At 56.5% G+C, this 24,145-nt stretch overlaps 3 protein-coding genes across 13 annotated transcripts in view; 2 read left to right on the forward strand and 1 right to left on the reverse strand.

The window, feature by feature from the left end:
- Window positions 1-158: 158 nt before the first annotated feature.
- Window positions 159-5,736, forward strand: LOC128913067 (mitochondrial chaperone BCS1). Of its 5 annotated transcripts, none has more exons than XM_054210070.1 (9): window positions 199-222; window positions 1,288-1,373; window positions 1,513-1,881; window positions 2,136-2,275; window positions 2,391-2,585; window positions 2,979-3,042; window positions 3,423-3,592; window positions 4,064-4,181; window positions 5,043-5,736. In XM_054210070.1, the coding sequence occupies exons 3-9, from the start codon at window positions 1,562-1,564 to the stop codon at window positions 5,293-5,295; spliced, it is 1,260 nt and encodes a 419-aa protein (XP_054066045.1). In that variant the 5' UTR covers window positions 199-222; window positions 1,288-1,373; window positions 1,513-1,561; the 3' UTR covers window positions 5,296-5,736. The 5 variants fall into 5 exon arrangements, with proteins under 5 accessions (XP_054066046.1, XP_054066045.1, XP_054066049.1 ...); XM_054210073.1 differs by lacking the exon at window positions 199-222 and adding an exon at window positions 333-348; XM_054210071.1 differs by lacking the exon at window positions 1,288-1,373 and having other exon boundaries at window positions 159-222.
- A 1,269-nt stretch (window positions 5,737-7,005) lies between these two features.
- Window positions 7,006-14,115, reverse strand: RNF25 (ring finger protein 25). Of its 3 annotated transcripts, XM_054210060.1 has the most exons (10): window positions 14,053-14,115; window positions 13,891-13,965; window positions 13,686-13,788; window positions 13,508-13,575; window positions 12,737-12,806; window positions 12,559-12,630; window positions 11,680-11,820; window positions 10,776-10,865; window positions 10,284-10,418; window positions 7,006-10,166 (listed from the first exon to the last, which is right to left on the reverse strand). In XM_054210060.1, exons 1-10 carry the CDS (start codon window positions 14,088-14,090, stop codon window positions 9,441-9,443), a joined length of 1,518 nt encoding a protein of 505 aa, XP_054066035.1. In that variant the 5' UTR covers window positions 14,091-14,115; the 3' UTR covers window positions 7,006-9,440. The 3 variants fall into 3 exon arrangements, with proteins under 3 accessions (XP_054066035.1, XP_054066036.1, XP_054066037.1); XM_054210061.1 differs by lacking the exon at window positions 10,284-10,418; XM_054210062.1 differs by lacking the exons at window positions 13,508-13,575; window positions 14,053-14,115 and having other exon boundaries at window positions 13,891-13,959.
- A 59-nt stretch (window positions 14,116-14,174) lies between these two features.
- Window positions 14,175-24,145, forward strand: part of LOC128913061 (tubulin monoglutamylase TTLL4-like) — a 39,887-nt gene continuing 29,916 nt past the window's right edge. For 2 of the 5 annotated variants that reach the window (XR_008467825.1, XM_054210051.1), the window contains exons 1-21: window positions 14,175-14,652; window positions 15,664-15,804; window positions 16,498-16,575; window positions 16,987-17,117; window positions 17,354-17,603; window positions 18,003-18,096; window positions 18,361-18,530; window positions 18,743-18,942; window positions 19,022-19,148; window positions 19,260-19,403; window positions 19,672-19,851; window positions 20,071-20,168; window positions 20,528-20,633; window positions 21,064-21,205; window positions 21,501-21,628; window positions 22,233-22,337; window positions 22,573-22,671; window positions 22,870-22,964; window positions 23,285-23,348; window positions 23,553-23,663; window positions 23,816-23,890. Coding sequence is in view for 4 of the 5 variants with exons in the window: in XM_054210051.1 (XP_054066026.1) it covers window positions 14,569-14,652; window positions 15,664-15,804; window positions 16,498-16,575; window positions 16,987-17,117; window positions 17,354-17,603; window positions 18,003-18,096; window positions 18,361-18,530; window positions 18,743-18,942; window positions 19,022-19,148; window positions 19,260-19,403; window positions 19,672-19,851; window positions 20,071-20,168; window positions 20,528-20,633; window positions 21,064-21,205; window positions 21,501-21,628; window positions 22,233-22,337; window positions 22,573-22,671; window positions 22,870-22,964; window positions 23,285-23,348; window positions 23,553-23,663; window positions 23,816-23,890 (2,622 nt within the window). In the remaining variant the exon portion in view is untranslated. Of the gene's footprint in view, window positions 14,653-15,663; window positions 15,805-16,497; window positions 16,576-16,986; window positions 17,118-17,353; window positions 17,604-18,002; window positions 18,097-18,360; window positions 18,531-18,742; window positions 18,943-19,021; window positions 19,149-19,259; window positions 19,404-19,671; window positions 19,852-20,070; window positions 20,169-20,527; window positions 20,634-21,063; window positions 21,206-21,500; window positions 21,629-22,232; window positions 22,338-22,572; window positions 22,672-22,869; window positions 22,965-23,284; window positions 23,349-23,552; window positions 23,664-23,815; window positions 23,891-24,145 lie in introns of those variants that run through there. The other 3 variants (XM_054210052.1, XM_054210053.1, XM_054210056.1) reach the window with 3 other exon arrangements.

Consider the following 24,145-nt stretch of genomic DNA (forward strand, 5'->3'; position numbering starts at 1 on the left):
CCCCAGTGCCTCCAGCCCTGACACATCTCGGTGGTGCACGCCGGGCGGGAGGGAGCGCCGCCCTTTGTGCGGCTCGCGCCGCCGCTCTGCTCTGCCCCGCCGCCCGACCCGGCCCCGCTCTATGGTGCCAGCCGGCAGCCGGCCGGAAGCAGCGCCGGGCGGAAGTGAGGGTCGGGGCCATAGAGAGCGGGGCGGGGCGGGCCAGAGCGGCGTTGCGTGGAGGTGAGGGGCGCCGGGGCCGGGGCCGGGGCCGGGGCCGCCATTGCCATGGGAGCGAGGGGAGCGGACGGGGGCTGGGCCTCTGCTATGGGGATGGCCGGTGTGAGGCCGGGTCTCCTGCAGAGGAAGGTGGGCTCCTGCTGCGGGGCTGAGGCGCGGGGGGGGGGGGGGGGGGAAGGCCCCGCGGCGGGGCAGGGACCGTGGGGCAGGGGACGCCCTGCCTTGGGAAGGAGCCTTGCTGCGGGGTCCGGCCGTGTTGTGGGGGGGGTGGGATCCTGCTTGAGGGAGCAGAGTCTGTCTGTCTGTCTGTCTGTATGTATGTTGGAAGCTCCCCCTCATCCCTTATATCATAGAATGGTTTAGGTACAAAAGGACCTTAAAGATCATCTAGTTCCAAACCCTCTGTCATGGGCAGGGACACCTTCTGCTAGACAAATTCGTATCCAGCCTGGCGCCCTGAACACCTCCAGGGGTGGGGCCTCCACAAATTCCCTGGGCAACCTGTTCCAGTGCTTCATCACACTCATAGCAAAAAATTTATTCCTGATATCCGATCTTAATCTGCCCACTTGCAGTTTGAAGCCATTACTCCTCGTCCTGTCACTATATGCCCTTGTAAAACATCCCTCTCCAGCTTTCTTGTAGGCACCCTTCAGATACTGGAAAGCTGCTATAAGGTCTCCCCAGAGCCTTCTCTTCTCCAGGCTGAATAACCCCAACTGTCTCAGTCTGTCTTCACAGGAGAGGTGCTGCAGCCCTCTGATTGTCTTTGTGGCCCTGTCTGACATATATCTGACAGACTCTGCTGGGGGAGCTGGAGAAACTTCTAAGCCTCCTAAGTGTGCAGCTGCTGCCCTATATCCAGACACAGGGGTGCTGCTTCCTCCAGTCATGCGCCCATTGCCAGCAGCAAAGAACCAGCTCAGCCTGGGGATGTGCTTCAGCTTTTTCAAACAATAAACCTTAAATAATTGCAGTGCTCATGATTTCTAGCTATTTAAAGAATAAAACTCTGGGTTTATTGTCATAGCTGAAAAAGCAACAGATGCTCCTGTGCTTCCTTGACAGCCTCCAGCTTCTGGCTCCTTCCTGCCTTTCTCAGAGGCTGCAGAGAGGGAGGAGGCTCCTGTGGCCAGCAGCTGTCTGAACCCCTGGTAATAAGAAAAGCATGGGTGTGGGAGATCCAAATGTGCCAGGCAACCTTTCACCTTGAGAACTGACCACAATACAGGGCAGGGAACTGCAGGCAATCCATTATGTCCCCTGCTGCCATTGAGTCCTCTTTCCATGCAGGTTTGTTTCCAGTGTGATGCTGTGGAGAGGAGCCACTTGACCTCCCGCAATGCCCTTTTCTGACTTTGTCTTAGCACTGAAAGACAACCCGTACTTTGGGGCTGGGTTCGGCCTCGTTGGGGTGGGCACAGCCCTGGCGTTAGCCCGGAAAGGGGCCCAGTTTGGGCTGGTGGCTTTCAGGCGCCATTATATGATCACCTTGGAGGTGCCCAGCAAGGATAAGAGCTACCACTGGCTGCTGAACTGGATCTCCCACCATGCCAAGCACACGCAGCACCTCAGTGTTGAGACATCGTACCTGCAGCATGAAAGCGGGCGTGTCAGCACCAAGTTCGACTTTGTCCCCAGCCCTGGGAACCATTTCATCTGGTAAGGGAGAGCAGGGGAAAGCAGCCTGGGGACTGACCCTCATTTTGGCAAGGAAACTCCAACTTGGGGGGCCCGTGGAGGCAGCAGAGAGGATCCTACCGCTTCCTTGAGTCTGGATAAGGGCAGGAGATTGAAAGTAGTGATGTGAAGTGATTTCTTTATCCGAGATGAACATTACCCTTGATGCACAGTCTCGGCTGGGATCAGCTGAGTGGTGCTGGACCACAGCCCCCAACCTCGTTTTCCCACCCCAGGTATCGCAGGAAGTGGATTCGCATTGAGCGCAACCGGGAGAAGCAGATGATCGACCTGCACACGGGGACCCCTTGGGAGTCCGTCACCTTCACTGCACTGGGCACCAACCGGGAGATCTTCTTCAATATCCTCCGGGAAGGTCTGTAGCGGAGCTGTGTGGGGCCCTGCTGGGAACAGCCTGCTCCATGGAGATGCCCAGGGCTTCACGGGAGATCCTTTTCCTTGCCACTTGTTCCCTCTGCTTCTCTCTGCAGCCCGGGAGCTGGCCCTGCAGCAGCAGGAGGGGAGGACGATCATGTACACAGCCATGGGAGCAGAGTGGCGGCAGTTTGGCTTCCCCCGCCGCCGGCGGCCTCTCAGCTCTGTGGTGCTGGAGGAAGGTGTGTCAGAGAGGCTCGTCCAGGACGTGAAGGAGTTCATCGACAACCCCAAGTGGTACAGCGAGAGAGGCAAGGCTCTGGCGTGCTGTCCTCTGTATCGTGCCCAGTGTGGCTTCTTAGCCCCCTGCAGCCATGGCTGTGGGGCACCGCCTCAGGCACATCCCACAAATGAGTGAGCCCAGGTGCTGAGCTCAGGCCTGGATCTGCAAAGGGACAAACTCCACTTGGTTGAGTCCAATCCTGGAAACCATCATAAGCCACGGAGTTCATTGCTCCTGTGATGCTGCTGTGGGGTGGGGGAGGATGCCTGTCGTCCTCTCTGGAAATGGCTACAGAGAGATTTTGTCCTGCTGCTTGCCTTCCCTGGTGTATCCTCTGTGTGTGCTCAGCATAGCCCCATGGCTCTGGGGGAGAGAGCTCAGAGCCACCCAGCTGGTTCCTAAAATGACACTGTCTTCCTAGGGATCCCCTACCGAAGAGGCTACCTGCTGTATGGTCCTCCCGGCTGTGGGAAAAGCAGCTTCATGTGAGTATTGCCAGCTGGCTAACGGCAGTTTTCCTGCCAGCTGCCTGCTCCAGGGTGCAGCAGTTTGGTGAGAGGATGTGGATGACTTTGGGTTTGAAATGCAGGAGTGGGCTGTGCCTCCTGAATGGTGCCTGGTGTAAGCATTTGCATTGCTGGCACCATGACAGGTCAGGGTGACGAGCCCTTTACGCCCTTGCTTTGCACAGTACTGCATGGCACCAGTAGGTTGAGCAAGGGCTCCCACCTGCCCCCCGTATCTGATCCCTGATGGGGGAGGATGCCTCTGCCCTCTCTCCTGTTGCTGGTCAGGGAGATACGGTTCTTCCTCTGCTCTGGGCTTTCTTGCTGTGATTCACTCCTGTGGTTTGCATCCTTCCCAGCACAGCCCTGGCTGGGGAGCTGCAGTACAGTATCTGCCTGCTGAGTCTCAGTGACCGCAGCCTCTCCGATGACCGGCTCAATCACCTCCTGAGTGTTGCACCGCAGCAGAGCATCATCCTGCTGGAGGACGTGGATGCTGCCTTCGTCAGTCGGGACCTCGCCGCTGAGAGTGAGCAGTGCCCCTGTTCCTGGGCCAGGAGCGGGAGGGAGGTTTGCTGGCTGTGCTGGGGGAAGGTTTGGACTCCGGGCTGCTCTGGTGCACCAGCAGAGACCAGGAGTGGGCAGCTCTCTGGGGCCTCAGGGCCCAAGCTGGACCTCGCCCAGCTTTGGCTAGGCTTTATAAAAGGAAATTTGGGTTCTTTATCCTCAAGCAAAACCACTTCTCCTGTCCAGCTGTTTTCAGCATGATTCAGCATGAGGGAGGGGATGGCTTTGCCCCTCATTCTCTTTTTTGGTTCCCAGGGGTGTGGGTGGGCAGGGGAGGTGAATGTGCTGCCAGCCAGGGAGAGGCACAGGGTTAGACTCAGGGGAAAGAAAGAGCGGGGCACTTGGCTTAAGCCTCCAGTGATAGGGAAGTGGCCTGCAAGACTGCGTGGGGTGAGTAGCCAATGGATATGGTCTCGGATGCCTCTGTCCCCAGACCCGGCTATGTACCAAGGCATGGGGCGCCTGACCTTCAGCGGCCTCCTCAACGCACTGGATGGTGTGGCCTCCACGGAGGCCAGAATTGTCTTCATGACCACCAACTACGTGGACAGGTTAGAGCCGCCCTCTGGGAGGGAACAGGGAGGGTAGCATGGGAGAACCTTGCTCCCTTTTGATGACCTATATGGATGGCTGTTTCCATCCTCCACTGTGAGGACTGGGGGGTTCAGGTTTCCCAAATCCTCCCTCGCGATACAAACCCCTTGATGTCTAATCGGGATCCCCTTCTATCACCCGATGACCCCTCCCCACCTGGGAAGTGAAATCGGGGAAAAAAAGGGAAACACGAGGGTTAAAATATAAACAAATTTAATAGAATAAGACTTCATAATTAACATTAATAACACTAAAGAACCAATATTGATCCCGATACCAATATAAAATACACAAGGATTATACTCAGCCAGTTCTATCAGTAGGGAGCTGTGCACTCCCAGCAGTAGACAGCAAATGTTGGACACTGCAAGCACTACAGCGTCGGGAGGAAGGGAAGGGCTCAGGGGTCCGACACTTGGGCAAGAAGCTCTCTGGATTGCAGCATTAAGGGAGAGAGAGAACTTCTCAGCAAACTTTCTAATTTTTATTGAATTTGATGTTCATGGTATGAAATAATCCTGTCGGCCAGCCTGGGTCAAGTGCCCAGGTCTTGCTCCTCCTCATCCCTGCACCTGGCTAAACTTGAAAACACTGAGACCTTGAAAACCACATAGCATAGCTGGCTGTAAAGTAATTTTTTTCACAAGTTCAGACACTAGAGTCTTCTAAAAGTGCAGTTTTCCCAAGCATTAGAAGAGAAATTAGTCCTGTGTCTCTCAAACCAGGACACTGTGCTGGCATGGAGGGTGGCTTCCTGTGGGACCCAAACTGCAGAGACACTGATCAGGTTTTCAAGGCACTCCTTTGTCTCTTGACAGGCTGGACCCAGCCCTGGTGCGGCCCGGCCGTGTGGATCTCAAGCAGTATGTGGGCCACTGCTCCCGTTGGCAGCTTGCCTGCATGTTCCAGCGCTTCTACCCCGAGCAGCCCCCGGCTGCAGCCGAGCGGTTTGCGGAGCAGGCGCTGGCGGTCTCCAAACAGATCAGCGCTGCCCAGGTGCAGGGCCACTTCATGCTCTACAAGACGGACCCTGAAGGAGCCATTTCAAACGTATGCTCCATCCTGCTATGACCAGGGCCCAGCTTTCCCCTGCCACGCTGCAAGGACTCGGACAAGGACTTGACCATCCCAAGGATGCTGTGGAGCTGCCCAGCCGTGCAGGCCAGGTCTCTGTTCACCTCTCCTCACCAAGGTCTTGGCTTTTTATTAAAACACGGGGAGAGTCAGAGCTGCCAGCCCTGCAGCAGGAAGAGGGGAACGGCTCTTGCTGCTCCCCAGACTCGGTGCTACTGCACTGGCCCCACTCGCCAGCATGTGTCTCCTGCTGGAATTGCCATAAGCTGCCGAGGCTCCTGGATGTGAATCCCCTTCCTTGTGGGGCACTCTGGGGACGCCCCAGATGGGCATTTCCCTGGGGCAGGACATTGGGGTGCTGCACTGATAAAGAGCTGCTGGTCTTTGCAGGGAGAATGGTTTTCACTGGTGTTTGAATATCCTCTGTGAAGTGCACAACATGGCTCATGGCTCTCTCGTCCCTTTGCCTGTTAGTTGCCCCACTATCCAGCTGCTGGTCCAGACCCCTCCTGACCAGGGCCTGGCACAGCCAGTACTGCAAATCCAGAGTGTTTCAGAAAAAAGCAGCTCCCAAGAGACAGCTCATTATCCCTCGGGCTGCAGGCTGGTGCCACAGCTCCTGCCGTGCTGGGCTGCGATGACAAGTTGCAGATCTGCTTGGACATTCTTCTTGGGTGGGCATGACCCTCCTGCCAGAGGAGGAGATGTGGGGCTCTGGAGCTACTGCAGGCCTGCGTGTAGGGGCAGATGAGAGGCTTTGGCTGGTTACAGAATAATATCTTCCCAAGGGTTTGATGTTAACCCCAGTGTGAATTTCTGCAGCCAAGCCAGGTCAGTGCAAGGTGCGGAAATCCCTGTGGGGGTGACCAACTCCACTACCTTGCAGCAGGCAAGGCCCTGCATAGCTGAAGGAGGGATCTGGCCAGCTGTTGGCAGTCTCACAGCCTTTTCCCTGTTGCCAGCTTCCTTCTTGCCAGGAACAAAAGTCCTGGATGGGATGGTAGAGCCACAGGTGCCTGAAATGCAATCGAGAAGTGGGCAGGTTCCACACCTCCTTCTCAGTGCCACAGAGCCAAGGGTCAGGGTATGCGTGCTGACCCACAGAACGAGCCAGCCAAAGCCTCTCCTCACCCCAGTCCCTGTTTCAGAGTCCCAAAATCAGCTTCCCCAGAGCCAGCCCTGTATTCAGTGTCCTTGCTGTGGGGGCTGTGTCACCTTGGTGGGGCTGGGAGAGCTGGTTCCAGGCCAAACCCAAACCATTAGGTGCCTGCTCAGCCCTTGTCTTGTCTCTGCCTTGTAGGGCCAAGGGCAAAGCTGAAGAGCACGCAGGGCTATGAAGGGGCCCAGCAGATGCCACCTGGCTGAATTTCAGCACAAATGGGTGCTGCTTTGCTGCAGCCTCGGACTCGCACAAATGTTTCCACAATTGAAGGGTTGATTCTGTGGTCAAGGGGGAGTCTCCAGGGCCTCAAGGGCAGCTCCCAGAGCAGGGTGCTGCTGTTGGCATCTCAAATCCTGTGCTTGGCCGTCCCGCAGAGGCTGACTGCTCGGATCCAGCCTTGTCTCACAAAGCTGTGGGTCAACATTGGCCAGTGAGTGACTGGCAAGTGCCTCACAGCAGTTGGGGAGGATGGGGAAGTGGTGAGGGAGAGCCAGAGGGGACATGGACCCCCACCCTGATGCCACCAAACAAGACAAGAGGCAACATCGATCACTCTGATGCTTTTAATAGTGTTAATGCTACAGACACTGCTGGTGCCCTTCTGCCTGGCCTGAGCACTTTTGCCAGTTAAGCCTCACAACAGCCCTGTGAGGTAGGTGGGTGACATAGGTGGTCACCAAGCAAGGAGCCCCAGGGCAGGGTGCACGCTCCATTCCTCCTCTCTGACAGGGAGGTTTGTTTTGTTTAGCCCAAATTCATTTCCACATGCTGCTGCAAAATGTCCTCTGCTCTAGGGTGACAGCACTGAGTCAGAAAGGTGAGGGCTCTTCCTAAATCCCTATTCCCAGGAAAAAACCCTCCCCTTTAACATGTCTGGCATTTGATTGAAGTTACCCAAGTCTGCGCTCACTCTGATTTCTGTGGCTGAATTCCCAGGCTCCAAATACTGGGCACAGCAGTTTTCCTGCTGAGAGTAAGCCTCGCTCACTTGAGGAAGCCACAGAGCTGCAGCTTCAGCTGCTGTGAGGGGCAAAGATTTTCACGTTTCTTTCAGAACATGATCAAATGCCTTTCTTGGAGCTCAGCAATTTCAGAAGTGAAGGCAGGAGGCAGCAGAACAGGCACCAATGTCAGATAAAGTTTACACCTTTTCACCCAAGTGTGGACAGGCCATTCACCCAGAAACCAGGTGGAAGAAGGACAGAGTGAGCACTGAAGAAAAATTAGGGTTCTCTTCAGGGAGTGAGTGCTCAGCCCTTGCTCAGCAGGCACAATGTCTGGCCCTCAGATCCCAAAGGGACAGGTAGTGTAGGCTGAGATCAAGGAGGGAAAAAAAAATGCTTTTAGAACATTAGGGTTGAAAATAGGCCAGTGTTGGAAATTTAAGCACAGAAGGTTCTTGGGCAGTGGGTTAAACCAGCCCCTTCAGGATGAGGCCAGGCATGGAGAGAGCAGGGCGGCAGTTGAGGAGGACCCCTTCAAGAGACAGCTTTTGTGCACCCTGCATGTGCCAAAGGATCAGCCAGGCAGATGCAGCACAAACGCCCTCCCAGCCGGCACAAAGCACATGGTTTCCTAGGGATCTCACCCGAAGCTCTGTCAAGTCCATTGCAGCCTGGCCAGTTTTGCACTTAGCAGCAGGAGCAAGACAATAACAACCCACGTGTGGCGAAAAAAGAGGTGGGGGCACAAGGCACAAACAAGTGTGAAGGAATTGGTACTGTCTGGATGAGCCAGATAGATAGCTTACACTGAGCCAGGCAAAGCAGGGACTGCGGAGTGCTCCTGACACCCAGGAATGCCAGGGGAAGGTCTCTGCCCCAGCCCCGGGTGTAGGGAACAGGGAGGGGAGTGAGCAATACCAGGGATCAACACCTTCGCTCCAAACAACAAAGAACAGGAGTGAGAGGACAGACAAAACAGGGAGCAGGCTCTGTGGAAAAGACCCAACGAATTAATTTAATAGCAGTATCCCACTTCAGAGGCTTGGAATTGCACATCACAGCTCTGGAGTGGGACACGGTTTTGATCTGTGAAGCATTAGCAGAAGGAACTGCACCAAGTTAGTCTAAACAGCAAATCCTCATTTCTTTGAAGCAAGCTTGAAGATGAAAGGAGGGTAAGAGTATCCAAAGTATCGGGGCATGTCTTCACTCTGTGCTGTTGGGTGCTCCAAGAGACAGCCTGGCCTTAAAGGGGCATCCAGACAGATACAGGTCACAAAGCAGAGTGCTCTTCCCAGGTCTCCCCTATCAGCTTCTGCCTGCACAAAAGCAGCTGAAGGACAGGGCAGGAGCTCTAAATTCAGGGTTCCTGAAAGCCTCAGCCACTAGACAGCCCTGACCTGCCAACGTGTTGACTTAAGCTTGATTTAGCTCTTCTGGCTTGACTGGGAAGTGTACTGTCAAACAAAGGACTTTCCTGTCTGAGCCCATCAGCTGAACAGCAGTTAGGCCTGCAGGAGAGCGATGTCCCCAAGGGACAGGGAAAGCAGTTGAGAAGGCGCTCTGAGAAGCACAAAGGGACACAGCAAGCTGAGCTGCTGTCCTGGCACAGCCTCATCACTTGGCACCACCATAACTCTGCTGGGAAGGTCCTGCCACAACTCTGGCTCTGCCGTGGCACCACGTTGGGCTCAGTCCATTTGCTCTGTAGGTGTGCACATTTCTTGGCAGCTCACATAGAGGGATGATGGCTCCAGGTCCCCGGTCAAGGCTTCCTCTGCCCTCTAGGTGCTCCAAGACCAAGGCTGACATGGTCTGTCAGGAGTCAGCTTCTCCAATGCTGGTGGCAGCCAGTCGCTCACACAAGGATGCTTCACTCTGCACATATCCTGGAGACACTGCCTGTTCCAAGCTGTGCCACATGCCAACTGCCTCCTCCCTCCCAAGTGTCTGCTTGCCACTGCTCCACCAGAGCCTTCACTGTTCTCTCCAGAAAGAGCCCTTCCCTCCCCCAGCCCAGCCCCTCACCACTCCTGCTAGGAGCCACTCTCCTTCTCAAGGAGATGGGCTTCTTGACGTCCACCGGGCCTGAACACCCCTCGCCCTCTTGGAGCTCTGGGGTAGGAACCACGCTCCTGGACCCTAGACCTCTCCCACCTTCCACAATCCCAGGGCCTGTGGTGGCCCTGCCAGCTGGGAGCTGCTCTGTGGTCGCTGCGGTTGTATGCCAGGTTCTCCTTCTGCCTGCCCCGGGCCTCGGCCCCCTCCTCTGGGGTCCATCTCTCCACATCATGATGCTCCTCTTTCAAGTCCACTGCCTCTGTTACTGGTGAGGGGTCTTCAGGGCACAACTCCTTTCTTTCAGCCAAGGCACCAGCCCTGTTTCTGTTGTGAGGCTTTGGAAACTCCTGGCTGTGCCTCCCACCAGGTCTCCGCTCTGGTCTTCGGCTGAAGCCCCTGGGCCCTCTGGAGCCATGGAGCAGATGACAGCCTTCCTCTGTCGGTTCCTGCAAGCTGCTGCACGACTGCCTGCCCTGGCCTCTGGGGCTGGGCCTCTCCCCTCTGTGCCTCTCCCTCTTGCTCTGTTGCTCCCTGGGCACAGCAGGCCTCTCAGGCCACCCGGGTTCTGCCCTGGCCTCCGTCCCTCCGGCTGGCTCTGGAGCCGAGGCTTGGCTGGGCAGCTCAGGCGAATCCACAGCGCTTGCACTCACCGGTGTCTCAGAGGCAGCAGCTGTTTGGTTTGGATCGACAGCAGACGGAGGCTGAAAGAAAGAAGCCGCTCATTACAAAAGGGACAGAGCAGCCCCACAGCAGATGACAGTGCTCAGTCCTGCAGTCCAGGGCCCCCCTCGCCGGTTCTCTGCCCCCCAGTGCCATACCGCCTGGAGGCTGATGAAATAACGGTTCCTCTCTGCTTCAGGGTCAATGATGCCCCCTTTCTCTTGCTGTCTCTTGAAAATTAAGCGCAGTTCTTCTTGGTGCTGCAGCGTCTTGGCATCTGGCCTGTACGGCTCCTGAGCAGCAGAAAGCAAGGTGGGATAAGGGCTCTCTCAACACCTAGCATGAGTAGGCAGCTGGCAATGCCAAGAGCTACTCCCCAAACCCTCCTTTGATCACACAAGGAATGTGGGATACAGAGCACATTTCATAGTCTAGGAGAAGAAAACTCAGGGCTATATAACTAAGCCTACGCTTTGTGGACACATCAAACAATCAGGAGACACCTTGCTAGGTTTTATGAACTGCCCTTTGGATGGGCCGCCTCGGAGGACACGAGAGCATGCAGCGTGTGTTCATTCATCCGTTATATTGTCCCAGAAGAAGTTACCAGTGAGCAGGCGCAGCTGGGCAGGTGAGCCCCCATCTCTTACCAGTGGGTGCTGCGGGGGCGGCGCTGCCTTCAGAGCACAGAGATCGTAGACGAGGGTCTCCCGGCAGACAGGGCACTGCACACCGACTTCCTGCAGGGAGGCGAGAGGTGACACCAAGCCCCAGCCATGACCCAGCCCATGTACTGCTGGATAATCCCCAGCCTGGAAGTGGAACAGGGTGGCCTTCTTCACTCTTCGGCCAGGGCAGGGAAGCCCAGGGGGTTTCCAGAAGCATGAAAGCAGCCTGGTGTCTCAACGACTCCTATGGAAGGTGTCTCCACCATGAGGCATGCCAGGCTTTGTGCTCCAGCAGTTGACTGCTGTACAAACCACCTGTCAACACATACGACTCCAGTCCTCCTTAGCCGAGGATCTATTTTTCCCCACTCCAAAGTGGAGCATGTCATCTAGGCTGCACCTCTTTGAAAGGGTTTTGCAGGAAGGAGCCTTTGACTTGTTTCATATTCAGCTGCGCTGTTTGCTGTGCGGCTGACAACTGTTTCAACACCTGCTCAGGCAGGTTTTATCACCCCAGAACATGGGTGATCATGTTTATCCTGCCGCACAGTCCTGCAGTTCGAGGACTAGGGAAGAAGCTCTCTTTTCTAACTCCTATGGTTCCAGAAGTCCCAAAATACTACCAACTCCCATGCTCCCTCACACAGCAGGCACTGACCCAGAGATCCAATAAACCAACTGCTAAAGTACTAAAAACTCCCAGGGTAATTTTGATTGGAAAGGGCCCTTGGAGATCACTTGGTCCAATCGCTGCTCTGATTCTCAGCACAGGCATGACACTGACTGTGCTTCCAGGTCAGGCTAGCCCCTCCCTTGCTCCATGTCCCAAATGGGGTGACAGAAACACATGAGGGCCTGTGCAGAGGGGGAGCCCAGGGCCTGGTACCTGTTTGGGGGATGGCGCCAGGTGCTGCTCTCTCTCCTCCTGTTGCATGAGGATCTCCTCCTCCATGTGCTGGGCGTAGCGGGCCAGGCAGTGGGAGTGGAAGTAGTGGTAGCACTGGGTCTTTGTGAAAGCTTCTCTCTCCTGCAGAGAAGAAAGGGCAGCTTTAAAGGCTTTCTGAGCACAGGGTTGTGTAGCCTCCCCAGATGAGGTGGGCTTTCACTCCCACGTCAGCGCTGGCAGTGGAGAACTAGTGCTATTGCTGGCAGAGACAGAGAACATCTGCTGGGCTTCATCTCTAGCTTCTCAGCTCTTACTGGGATACTGCTCCCTATTCTGAGTGAGAAATACTCCTAATGTCAAGCTGCAAAGTTTTTGTGACTGATTTATCTGCATATGTTCCTGTGTAAGCAGCAGTCTTCTCACTCAATGTGTTCTTCCCAGGCAGGTACCACCTCTCCTTGCAAGCTGCATAAGGCAAGCTGCCTTGTCCCTGCAGATCTCAGCACTCATACAGATGTGTCCCAGTCCCTCCTGACCACCTGCGTGCTGAACTCCAGGTGAGGTTTGACCAACACAGAAAAGTTGAGATGCACCAGCAACTATCCCTAGACCTTACCCACTCCCTTGGAGATGCTCCAGCATCACTCACTGCCCCTATACCCTGTTCTGTAGATGGTTATCTTCAGGCTGACTGGGAGAGTAGCATACACTGCCTTAGGAAGGTCCATGCTGAGTAGCTCTGCCTACAGACCAGGGAGGCAGGGGGCTCCTGAGGCACACCCCAGTTCCAGACCAATATGCCAGGCTTTCAGCCCCAGGCTCCCTGTTCTCTTGCCTCACTTCCCAGTCAGCTTGTGGGGCTGGGGAACACGTTCCTACCTGGAATCCATAGAGGCAGATCACACACTGGCCATGAGGAATGTTGTTGTCAGTGAGAATCTCCTTCCCCTTCTGCAGAAGCATTAAAGCAAACATTTTACTCCCTGGCCTGCCTGTGGGTGCAGAGCAATCGGGCAATCAGGGACCAGTGTCTGTGGCTGGTCACCCCCATCCTCACCTCAATTAGCTCGTAGAGCACCTCTGTCCCCAGCCTGTCTTCAGCAACACTTCTGAGGGTCTGCGAAATCCTACAGCAAAGCAGCAGCAATACTTAACACAAGTTTAGCCACACCTTTTCACTCTCCCACATACCTGTCACCCCACCACGATGACAGGAGGAAGAAATAGAGCACTGGCCTTCAGGCTTTGCCTGCAGCGCGAGACAGCTACATGTGCACATGCGTATTCACGTGCTCCCCATAAACCAGTGCACAGGAAGCCTTTGTCCTCAGAGGACTTGCAAGAGCGGGTTTGCTTGAGCTCACCCAGCACCTTTCAGTTTTGGTAAATCTCAGGCTTTGTTTATCTGATGGCAGCCCCTGAGCAGGCCTGGTGGGAGCCACGTTATTCCTGTGCTGCTGGTAGGTACCAGGGTCTCTCTGCACACACTCCACTGCACCAAGGACAGGAGCAGAAAGGCAACAACAGGCTGCCCGAGGACTTGGTTCAGTCCTACCGCTGTCAAAGCAGGACCAACAGCTTCAAAGGCCCAGGGGATTTAGATTACAATTCAGGGGAACCACAGAGGAACAACCATAGGGTGGACCCCTTGGTGTCAAACTCAGTACCTGTGGCACCAATAAGATTTAAGACAAGGTGATTTAGGGACCTGTGTCCATCTGGTAACTGGACACAGGGAGCCAGGTGAATTTGAGAGAAGGCTTTTCCACCAGTTCTGAGTTCCAGATCTCCAGGGGAAAGGATCACCCTCTCCCCTCCCAGCACTCACTTTTGAATTTGCTCATCTGACAGCCCCCGTGGGTTCCTGATCGAGATTTCTGGAGCTTTGTTGGGATACTAGGAAAAAAGAACAACAGCAAAACCAAAACAAACAGCCAAAGCACAACAAGGAAGGCAGAGAGATCCGAGGCAGGCAGGAGCAGGGTCCCGGGGGGCCAGCAGCCTACCTGGGGGGGCACGGAGAGCAGCAGGGTGAAGCGGACATACTGGGAGTCCTGGTCCTGGGCCGTGGCAGGGTGCAGGGTGATGCTGATCTCCCAGGGTTCCCACCTGTGGGGCAGGCCGAGGTGAGGGGGGCAGGGGGGTGGCGGGGCCGGACCGGGCCGGGCCCGGCGGGAGTGTGAGAGGGGGGATGTGGGCCGCGGTACCGACCTGCCGCGGCCCCGCGCCACCCGCAGCTCCTCCAGGTAGATGGACTCCAGCACCTCCACCTCCGGCGGCAGCGCCCTGCGGGGACCGGGCAGGGGTCAGGCCTGGGCTAGGGGTTTAGGGCACCGGGACCAGGGAAAAAAAAAGGCGGGGGGGGGATGTTACCAGTCCGTCGCCTCCGCCTCCTCACCGGCCGCCGCCATCTTCCCGCGCGCCCCGGAACCGGAACCGCAGCGAGGGCGCACGCGCGGAGGTGGGGGTTGTTGCTAGGCGACGCGGCGGCGGGGCCGGCGGCGGCCGGGCTGCGGCGGGAGCGGAGCGGGGCGAGGTTAATCCCACCTGGGGCTGGGGTCTCGTCCTGTCGTGGGGGAGCGGAGGTGGAGCCGGCGGGCAGGGACGGAGTCCGGTGGGAAGCCCCGGGCACACCCGCCCTGGGGAAGAGGCCCACACGGGGAGGCGAAGCCCCGGCCCGTTGGATTTGGGATCGCAGCGCGTGCAGCCCTGCCGTGCCAGCACTGGCACTACCCGTCTCCATCGTGGCCTGCAGCGGCTGGGGTTGGGGGTCGGCGCCCCACGGCAGCTGGTGGTGGAGGGCGGGAGGAGGGGAGAAGGGGCGAAGAGCTCCTCCTCACTGGCCACTTTGCCTCGGCGGCTCGGCGGCCCCCTCCCCGAACGCCCGCGATGGAGAAGTATCATGTCCTGGAAATGATCGGCGAAGGTTCCTTTGGGCGTGTGTACAAGGGGCGCCGGAAACACAGCGCCCAGGTGACGAGAGAGGCGGCACGGGAGAGGGCCAAGGCTCTGTTGTGTGGCACTGGGGACTGATTTCTAGTAGCTGTTGGGTTCCAGGACCCTGCCAGGGCTTTGGGACTCAGCACTTATTCATTTTTCTGCTGACATTCCAGCTCCTGCTGGAATGGTCGTTCAGGTTCATGGGACCTCAGGAGGTCTCCAGTGCATCCCCTGACCAAAGCAGAATCAGCACTAAATTCAGATCCTGCAAAACCGTAGGGATAAAGACTCCACAGCCAGAGCTTGACTGTACTTGGGGTGAATGGTTTTTCCTTATATCTAGTTGAGATCTTCCCTGTTTCAGTTTGTAATACCTATCTCATCCTCCTGCCTTGCATGTCTGTAAAAGTCTGGCTCCATTTTCTCTGAAACCTCCTTTTGGGAATCACAACGTTACTGTTCTACTTCCCTATACATGTTTTCTTCAGGCTAACCAAGCCTGTTCCCCCCAGCTTCAACTTGCACACCGTGTGCTTCAGCCCCCTTGCCATCCTGGTGGCCTCTGCAATACCCTCTCTGGCCTATCGGTGTCTTTCTGGGCCAAAAACCAGGCACAATATTGCCAATGTAGTCTAACAAGTGTCAGGTAAAGGGTAATAATCTCTTCCTTCAAACTCCTGCCTGTTGATACAGCCCAGGGTGGTGCTAGTGCTCCTCAGTGCCAGGACATGCTGGTGGCTTGTGTTGGGCTTGCTGTCCACCAGCATCTCTAGCTTCTGTCCCATGTTTGGACTGTTTCTGGCAGTCCTGTCTTTGTCTGCCCTCACTGATTACATTGCTTTAAACACCAGTGTGCAAAGTACTGTGAGCACCTGTATCAATATGCAAGGGCCTGGGGGGAGCCCCAGCTCCAAGGGATCCAGTGAACAAATGTTTTGTTTGGTGTGCTCAGCTGGAAAATACTGAGTCCTGTTTGGGTTAAACACGGCCTCTGCCAGGGCATGTAGAAACCTGGTCTGATCACAGCTTTACTGGCTTTGAAAGGTGGTGGCCTTGAAGTTCATCCCCAAGGTGGGGCGGTCTGAGAAGGAGCTGAAGAACCTGCAGCGGGAAATTGAGATCATGAGAGGCCTCCATCACCCCAATATCATCCAGATGCTCGACAGCTTTGAGACCGACAAGGAGGTGAAGGGCAGATGCTTTTGCTTGACTGGGGCTGTGGGACAAGGGCTGGCTCCTGCTGTCATAGGGATCTTTTTCTCAAGAGGTGCTGGTGACACCCTCCCAGAACCTGGTCAGTGTTTTTCAGAGCCCTCCAGTACGTGCTGTTTGGGGAGCCAGCACCTATTTGGGCTGTGTGGGTTGTGCTGGGTCATATACAGAGGTGAAGGAGCTCGATGGGGTCGTGTGTGATGAAGAGGAGTTGTTTAGGATCACAGGATGAGAGTGACTCTTCAGTCCCTCATCAGTCTCTTCAGAGTCTGACTATTCACTGATTTAAACGCTCATGGAGAGAGTGTGGTAAGAAAGGATTGAAGACTGTGCTACGGAACATGGGAGCATAAGGGAGTGATTCTACCCACTGGTCTTGGAAATACCATTCTGGGCTTGTCCTGTCCTTCCCTCTTCCCTGTCTTCTGCTGGCTGCCTGAGATAAGGACAGCCACAAAGCCTCTGCTAAGTACTAGGCCCTTGCAGCACTGCACCCACTCCACTGCCATCTCCCACCCCGGGTCCCATCCCAAGCTGATGGGTTGGGCACAACGAAACCCCAGCATCTTCCTCAGATTTCTTACCCTGCTCTGTCCCGGTCCCCAGGGCATGGTGGGGATGCGGCTGGGTGAGTGCTTGATCTCACCACGCTGCTTTTCCTTCCAGGTTGTGGTGGTGACTGACTACGCAGAGGGGGAGCTCTTCCAGATCCTGGAGGATGATGGGAGTTTGCCCGAGGACCAGGTGACTGTTGTGGCAGTGGCCACTCGGTGTTTGCTGCAGGATGGAGAGAACAGGGTTTGTCTGCCTGCAGGAAGTGGGTCTCTGCTGTGGGCCAGGGGACATCAGGAGGGTGAAGGTGCCTCCAGGGCTTTACCTGGCAGAGCTTCTGAATGGGATGGAGCAGGGGCCAAGTTGCACTGGGGGACAATGGGGTCCAGTAGTGACCTTAGTTTCCCTGTTCCCTCTCCAAAGACCACAGCACCAGGCTGCTGCCTCAGATGTCGGCCTGCTCCAAGGAACTGGTTGTCCCTGCCCCAAATAGGGCAAGGGCAGAATTGGGGGTACAGGGGGAGCCAGGCCATAAGGGACCCCATGGCTGTGCTGGCTGGTGGTGCTGTGGGGCACAGGGTGAGGTTTCTGTGTCTCTGTCAGGTCCAGACCATAGCTGCCCAACTGGTCTCTGCTCTCTATTACCTGCACTCCCACCGCATCCTGCACCGCGACATGAAACCCCAGAACATCCTGCTGGGCAAAGACGGCGTCGTCAAACTCTGTGACTTCGGGTGGGTGCTGGGGGCCAGTGTGAGGCTTGGGGCAGCCAAGGGGTGTCCTGAGTGCTCTAGAGGAGGAGGGGGGAGGGTGGAAGGGGACCTGGATTCTGTGCCTATTTAGGGGTTGGCAGGGATGGGGGATTTTGGACTCCAGAGGGAAGACGTGTTGGTAAACGTGTAGGCATCTCCTTGGGAGTTGCAACAGATGTTTCAGCCTGAACCAACCATCTGTGCTTTCCTCTGAGCAGGTTTGCCCGTGCCATGAGCATCCACACCATGGTGCTGACCTCCATCAAGGGCACCCCACTGTACATGTCCCCTGAGCTGGTGGAGGAGCGGCCATATGACCACACAGCAGACCTGTGGTCCGTGGGCTGTATCCTGTACGAGCTGTTCATGGGCACTCCTCCCTTCTACACCAGCAGCATCTTCCAGCTTGTCAGCCTCATCGTCAAAGACCCCGTCAAATGGCCCAAGGCCATAAGCCCAGTCTTCAAGGTAAGGGGGAAGGCCCTGTCTGTGGGGTGAGATCCACTAATGCGGTAGCAGCTTTGGCCTCACCTGCTGCCTAGGTGGGTGACTCTTAGGTTTTATGTTGTCTAACAGGGATTTCAGAACACAGAGAAGGGATGAGAGCTTGGTCTCCTGGGGTGGGGTGGGGGGACCTTGTCACTGCTGTCCCTCTCTATGAGCTGGGAAGCTGGGGCTGAAGCAAAGGTGTGATTTATTGCACTGGGAAGTGTCTTCCCATATGCTCTAAGCACTAGAGCAACTCCTTTCCCAAAGCAGGGAATGTGGGCCTCCTGGGTGCCCTCACTGGGGGAGGCTGGTGGGTACACTCTGCTCACTATGGGTACCAAGCAGGTGTTGGTGACCCTGGTACTGTGCCCCCTGTAGAGCTTCCTGCAGGGACTACTAATGAAGGACCCCTGCCAGCGCCTGTCATGGCCAGAGCTGCTCTCTCACCCCTTCATTGCTGGACGGGTTACTGGTAAGTACCAGCTCTTTTTCCAGCACTGGCCAGGTGTATTTTCTCCTCCTACTGCCTGGAGGATGGAAGGACCACCCCACCCTGCTTTTTTTACTACCCTGTTCTTTGCCTACCTCCTCTCAGCTTTCTCCAGGCACTGACCCCTACCTCCTGCCCCTGGGCTTGCTCTGGGTCCCCTAGGATTCCCCTGGGATCCCAGAGCCGATCGCTCTCCCTGTATCCCAAGGGAGAGCTGCTGATGAAGCTCTCCTCTCCCCTCCCCAGTGATTGATGACACGGAAGAGCATGGGATCTCAAACCCCTTCACCACCAAGCTGTCCCCAGAGCTGCAGGCCCTGAAGGAGCAGCAAGCCCATTCCCTGGCCCCCAGGGGCGGCCAGTCCAGGATCCTGAGAAAGGCCCGTCAGAAGATGGCTGAGGAGGCACAGAAAAAGGTGTGGGATTCCCCTGGCTGTGTCCCACAGTCGGGGCAAAGGAGGGGCACTGAAATGGGACCTGGGGGGAAAGACAGAAGGGACATGGGCCAGACTGAGGTATCAGCCACATACAAGGCAGGATGTGGGGTCCTTGGGGTGGTGGGGTCTAGAGGCCTCATCTGGCTGTTGGAGTAACCCTGCCCTGACCAAAATTCTCTGCCATCACCCAGGGGCAACTGAAAGCAGGTGATGCATCTATGAAGAACTCTGGCAAAAGATGCCCAGGGCATGGACCCAGAGCATCTCTAAAGAAGGCAGCCCTTATGGAGGGGGAGCCACCTGCTGCCTCCAAAGAGAAGAACCCCAGTGTCCTGCAAGGAAAGAGCAGCACGGCAGAGTGGGATTTGAAGGAGCCTCCACCCAGCCCACGGTGAGGGAGGTCTGAGGCTGGGAGAGGAGGAAGAAGGAAAGGCAGGGTAGTTCACCAACTATGCTGTTTTCTTGGCCAGGGAGCACAGCATCACTCAAGACTATGAGCGGGAGTTTCCTGGAGCAGGGGCCTCCCCGCAGCCTGGTGCTGTCAGGGCAGAGCCCTGGAGCAGGCGCAGCATTGAGACCGTGGACCTGGAGAGTGAGGTAAGACAGTGTCTTGTGGTGAGGACAGCAGGGCCCAGTCCCCAGGGCCTGGTACAGAGACCCTGGGGCAGGCGGGGTCTGTGGCACCAGTCCTCTCTCCTCCGCGGGTAGGAGCTGGAGAGCGATGAGGAGTGGCAGCACCTGATTGAGGCCACTGAGCCTTCAACCATGCAGCTGAGCACGCCACTGAGCCTCCTGAGGGACCCAGCCTTCCGGCACCGTGTCCAGGCCCGCCTGAGAGACTCTGCTCAGCAGGTAAGTGATGGCTGGCTCAGACAACTATGACTGGGGACATTGATGCTACCTTTTTCCCCAGGATTGTATTTGGAGCATTGGGAGAGTCCTCAGTCCAGTCAGCAAGGGGATCCTCTGCTTCTCCAGGAGCTGGAGCTGTCTCATGCACTTAGCTTGTCATCTGCTCCCCTGCTGTCCCCAGCCTGAGGGGGTGGAGGGCTGCCACATGGCTGGTGGAGAGGCCAAAACCACTGCTGATCATGAGCACTTCTGGCTTCTCTGTGTCCAGGTGCTGGAAGGGATGCTGGAGGGAGCCTCCCGTCTCCGTCCCGTGCTCCGCGTTGTGGGCAACCTCCTGGCTACCCGGTGTGACTCTGAGCTGCTGGACTACTTCTGCCAAGAGCTGAATGTGCCTCTGTCCCTGCTGTGTCTAGCCAAGCAGATCCTGGAGAGTGGTAGCACCAAGCAGGTGGGTGTAGGACCCCAGAGGAATTTGGGCTTCTTCCAGCCCTGCAGAGTGCTGGTGCTGAGGAGGCCCTGGTGTCCTGCTGGAGCTGGCTTACTGGACTGGTAAGCTTCCAGGCCCCCTCGGGAAGGGGGAGGTTCTGGCAGGGAAGAATCGCGCCGTGGTGGTGTTGGCATGGCCAGCAGATGATCCCCACTTGCTGTTTGTTTCTGGATCCTGCAGCAGCCCTGGTGTATCACGGTGCTGACAGACCTCCTCATGGTGACCACAGTTTATTTCAGCAGTGAATGCAGCCTGGAGGAGAGTGGGCAAAATGACAGGTAAGGACAACGCTCTGTGTTCTGAGGTCTCTTGTGGCCACTGTGGAGACCCACCAAGTAGGCATGAGGGTGGTGTTCATACTCTGTGGCTGGAGCTGTCTCTGTGGGGTAGCATCACGGACTAAGTGCTTCATGCCATATCACTGTTCTCACAGAGAAGCGCTTTCCGTGAGTGAGATTAATTAAGGGGAAGGCACAGCTGACTAGAATCCAGTTGTGCTGCCTGCTGGCACTGGCTCATAGTGCTAGTGTGTGCTGCCTGCTCCATTACCCAGGGCCATGTGGGCCTGGCCACACCCTGTCCTCACAGCCAGGGCATGTGTTTCTCTGCTCTCCTCTGCCCCTGCTGCCTCCCCCAGCCTGCAGGCCTTCCGGGAGAGTGCCAGCTGCTTCCTAGCCCTGCTGCCGGAGCTGCTGGCTGAGCCAGCTGACAGCGAGATGAGACTCTGCCAGCAAAGCCTCCTGGTAAGGGTGCCCCTGTCTCCCTTCTCCCCACCCTGTACCCCAGGGACAGAAGCTGTGGGGCCGGGTGTGCCTGTTAGGGGGAGTGCAGGCTGAGAACCCTGCTCCCAGCTGTGGGGTCTGATGCATTCTTGTCAGGGCAGGCTGTCTCACCCACTGGGGGTTTTGAGGGGATCAGATGCAGAAATGAGGTCTCTGAGGGAGCGCGTTTCCTGACTGTGCCTCCATGTGTACCCCTCTCTCAGCCAGCATGTAGCCACATGTGGCTCCCACACAATAACCGGGCTGGAGAGGACACTTAGAGGTCCCTCAAGCTCCAGCACATGAGCCCTTCTCCCATCTCTGCTGTCCCCCCACAGCCTTCTCCCCCATTGCCTTTTTCCCTCCTTCCTCCATCAATCTGCAGTGATGGCCCTCCCTGTTTCTCCCCCAGTGCTTCACCCTGCTTTGTGAGAGCCTGGATGCGACGTGCCCCTCTGTCTCTGCCCCCTTCTATGCCAGCCTGCGAGAGGAGCGTCAGCCCCTGCTAAGCAGACTCCTCCAGGGATCCATCTCAGAGCAGCCTGCTCTGCGAGGTAGCAGTGGTGGCAGCTCATGCCTGTTCCTGGTATTTCCTCTCTCCCTCCTACCCTTGTGCTCCCTCAGAGCACTGGCTGCCATTGCAGTGCTGTTGGCTGGAGGAGGTGGCTGAAACTTATCTGCCCCAAACCCTTGCTAACCAGGGCTCTCCTGTTCTCTTCCTCAATCCCAGATCTCACTCTCTTCATGTCACAAGCCTGACTCTTCCTCTCTTGGCCTCCAACCCCATCCTGCTGCCCCTCAGCATCCCTCACCCTTAGCACATGTCTCCTGAGCTCTGTCCCTGTGCAGGTGCAGCGATGGAGGCCAAGTCATCCCATGATCGGAGCCCAAGTGCAGCAGACCTCTTCACAGCTGCATTGGCTGCTGCCTGCAGCATCCCCCTGGAGAGGAACGGCTGTCGGGAAGCCAAGCAGCAGGTCAGGCCACTTGTTTTTGCAAGGCAAGGAGGTGTGGTCCCCACAGGGGCAGCAACCCTTTGCAAGAGGGTCTCTTTTTCAGCAGTAGAGTGGAGGGCTGGGGTCCTCTGCCTTTGGTGGCTGCAGGTCTGATGTTTGCAGGCTGCTCCTTCCCAGCCAACAGCTGAGCTTCAGGAGTCTAAGGACTCCTAAGTCAATTAAGAGACACACTTAGGATGTGCCCTATGGGATGGGCTAAGTGGAGAACTAGGCGATGCAGAGAAAACATGAAGAATTCTTATATGACAGTGATATGAACTGTAGGAAATCTGAAATTGAATGGACAGTAAATAAGAGGGAAAACAAAACTACCGATGTACATTTGATCCTTTAACTCAACTCTGAGTCAACAAGGAGGGAAGCAGAGGAGGAATCTCATCTTGCTCATCTCAGCTCTGGGACGGTGCATCCAAGCCATACTGGTCATGGCAGATGGGCATCCCCTTGTGAACGCAGCATGTAGGAAGCAGATGCCTTCTTTTATTTATTTTTTGCTAGCATTAAATTCCTTAAGTGTGTGCAGTGCTTCAAGTGCCCAGGGTGCCAAACAGGCTGATTTCTGCAGGTCGCTCGGGAGGTAGCTGAAAAGCTTATGGAGGGAGAGAGCCAGCATCTTGGGAGGCTGCTGGGGAGGCTGGAGCACCCAAGCTGCTCCTTGAACGTGCTCAAGGTAATGTCCCTGTCCATTTATCTGGCTGTCCCCAGAGATGCCTGGACCTTTGGTCTGGGGTTAGGAGCATGGGGAAGGGGGAACCATGGGCTCATCCCTCGATGACTCCCATCTCCCTGGTGTCAGTTGTTGAATAAATGAGCCCATGGTAGTCATGGGGTGTGATTGGGGTGGGCCTGGTCACTGTGTCCCTGTCCCCAGGGGCTGGTATGCATCTTTCCCCTCTGCCTCCCAGATCCTCTATGCTGGCTGCCATGCCAGCCTGAGCCTGTGTCAGCACCTGGGAAGGAGCCAGCAACTGTGGGGTTCCCTCATGCAGCTCTCAAAGGGCAAGGTAGGCCTGACCACAGCTCCGGTGGGTGGGCTAGGAGTGTGGGCAAGCAGGACACATTCCTCTGAGTGCTACTTGGACCAATCTGAGGGATGTGTGGGGAGAAGAATTTGGGGGAGCTTAGCCTGGAGAGTGCAGTTCTCCAGGGCTACCTCTCCTCCCAGTCTTGCTGTATTCCTGTGACTCCTGCTCCTTTGGCAGGTCCCCATGGCGGAGGTGACCAAGGGCGCAGCCTGTGAGGCCTCTCTGTACCTGTTGGCCCTGCTCACCCTGCAGCTCCAGGGCTCCCCTCCCAGGTAAGCACCCACTTTCACTCATGGGTAGGAGAGGAACATGCCCTGTCCTGAACAGCCCTCTGCCCCGCACCCTACCCAGAGCTGGGCTTCTGCTCCAACTGATCCCTCCAATCTGGACACATCAGCAGAATGCTGGGCAGCGTGGGTGGGTGCTGGGGATGTGGTGAGGGCCCGATGTGGACAAGGAGGTGCTGTGAACAATGGCGTGCTCCTCTTGCAAGGTGGCTGTTTCCCAGCCCTGGAGGTATTTGGATGCTGCTGCTCTGTGGGATATGAAGCTATGGGAACACAGCGCCTCCCTCCTGGTTCCTGTGTTTCAGGCTTGAGGAGGTGGTTACCCTGGCCATGGATCTCATCACCCAGTCTCCTGTCGTCTCCCTTGTGGTGAGTCTGACCACCCTGCCAGAGCCATCACTGGTAGCCCTGCAGAGCCCCATGTCCCCTTTGGGTCCTACTGTTGCTTGCTTAGGGTGGGATGGTGGCAGGCGCAGCCTGGCTGTCCATGCCCTGGGCTGAGGGATGAAGAGTCAGAACTGAGTGGGCAGATGGGAAAGTCCCAAAGGTGCTAATCTCTCCCTGCTCCCACAGGGTGCTGCAGCATTCCTCCTGACACAGCTCAGTCAGCATGGGGTGACCTTGGAGCTCGGGGGGGAAGAGATCCTACCGGTGGTGACAAACATGCTGACAGCACCTGCTGAGGTATGGGATGGGGACAGAGGAGCCGGGGAGCCATGATGTAACCTCACAGTGGAGGTGTGCAGTCAAAGATGGGCTCAGAAGGGTGCAGGTGTGGTCCTGCTGCCCTCAGACCCAGCACCTAGCTCCAGCCTGTCCCCTACTCTCTCTTACAGCTGCAGCTCCCCCTGCCAATGGGTGCTGGTCTCTATGATGGGATCTTTTTCCTCCTGCTGAAGCTGCTTGCCCAGGTACCAGCCTGCCTATCTCGCTTTGCCTGGTCCCTGACAAAAGCTGTGGGGACAAAAAGGCACTAATGTAGATCAGTAAAGAAGGCTGAGGCAAACCAGGGAACTGGGGAGCTTTGGCTGAGCTGTGCAACCCCATGAAAGTCACCTAATGTCCCTGGATTGTCTGTGAAGCTCTGGAGGGTTGGTGGGAGGATGGTCAGCAAGGAGTTGAGTGATTCATGGGCACATAGGAGTGAGAGAGGGCTGATATGCCTG

The sequence above is a fragment of the Rissa tridactyla genome, chromosome 7 (assembly GCF_028500815.1).
Source record: "Rissa tridactyla isolate bRisTri1 chromosome 7, bRisTri1.patW.cur.20221130, whole genome shotgun sequence".
Classification (NCBI taxonomy): domain Eukaryota; kingdom Metazoa; phylum Chordata; class Aves; order Charadriiformes; family Laridae; genus Rissa; species Rissa tridactyla.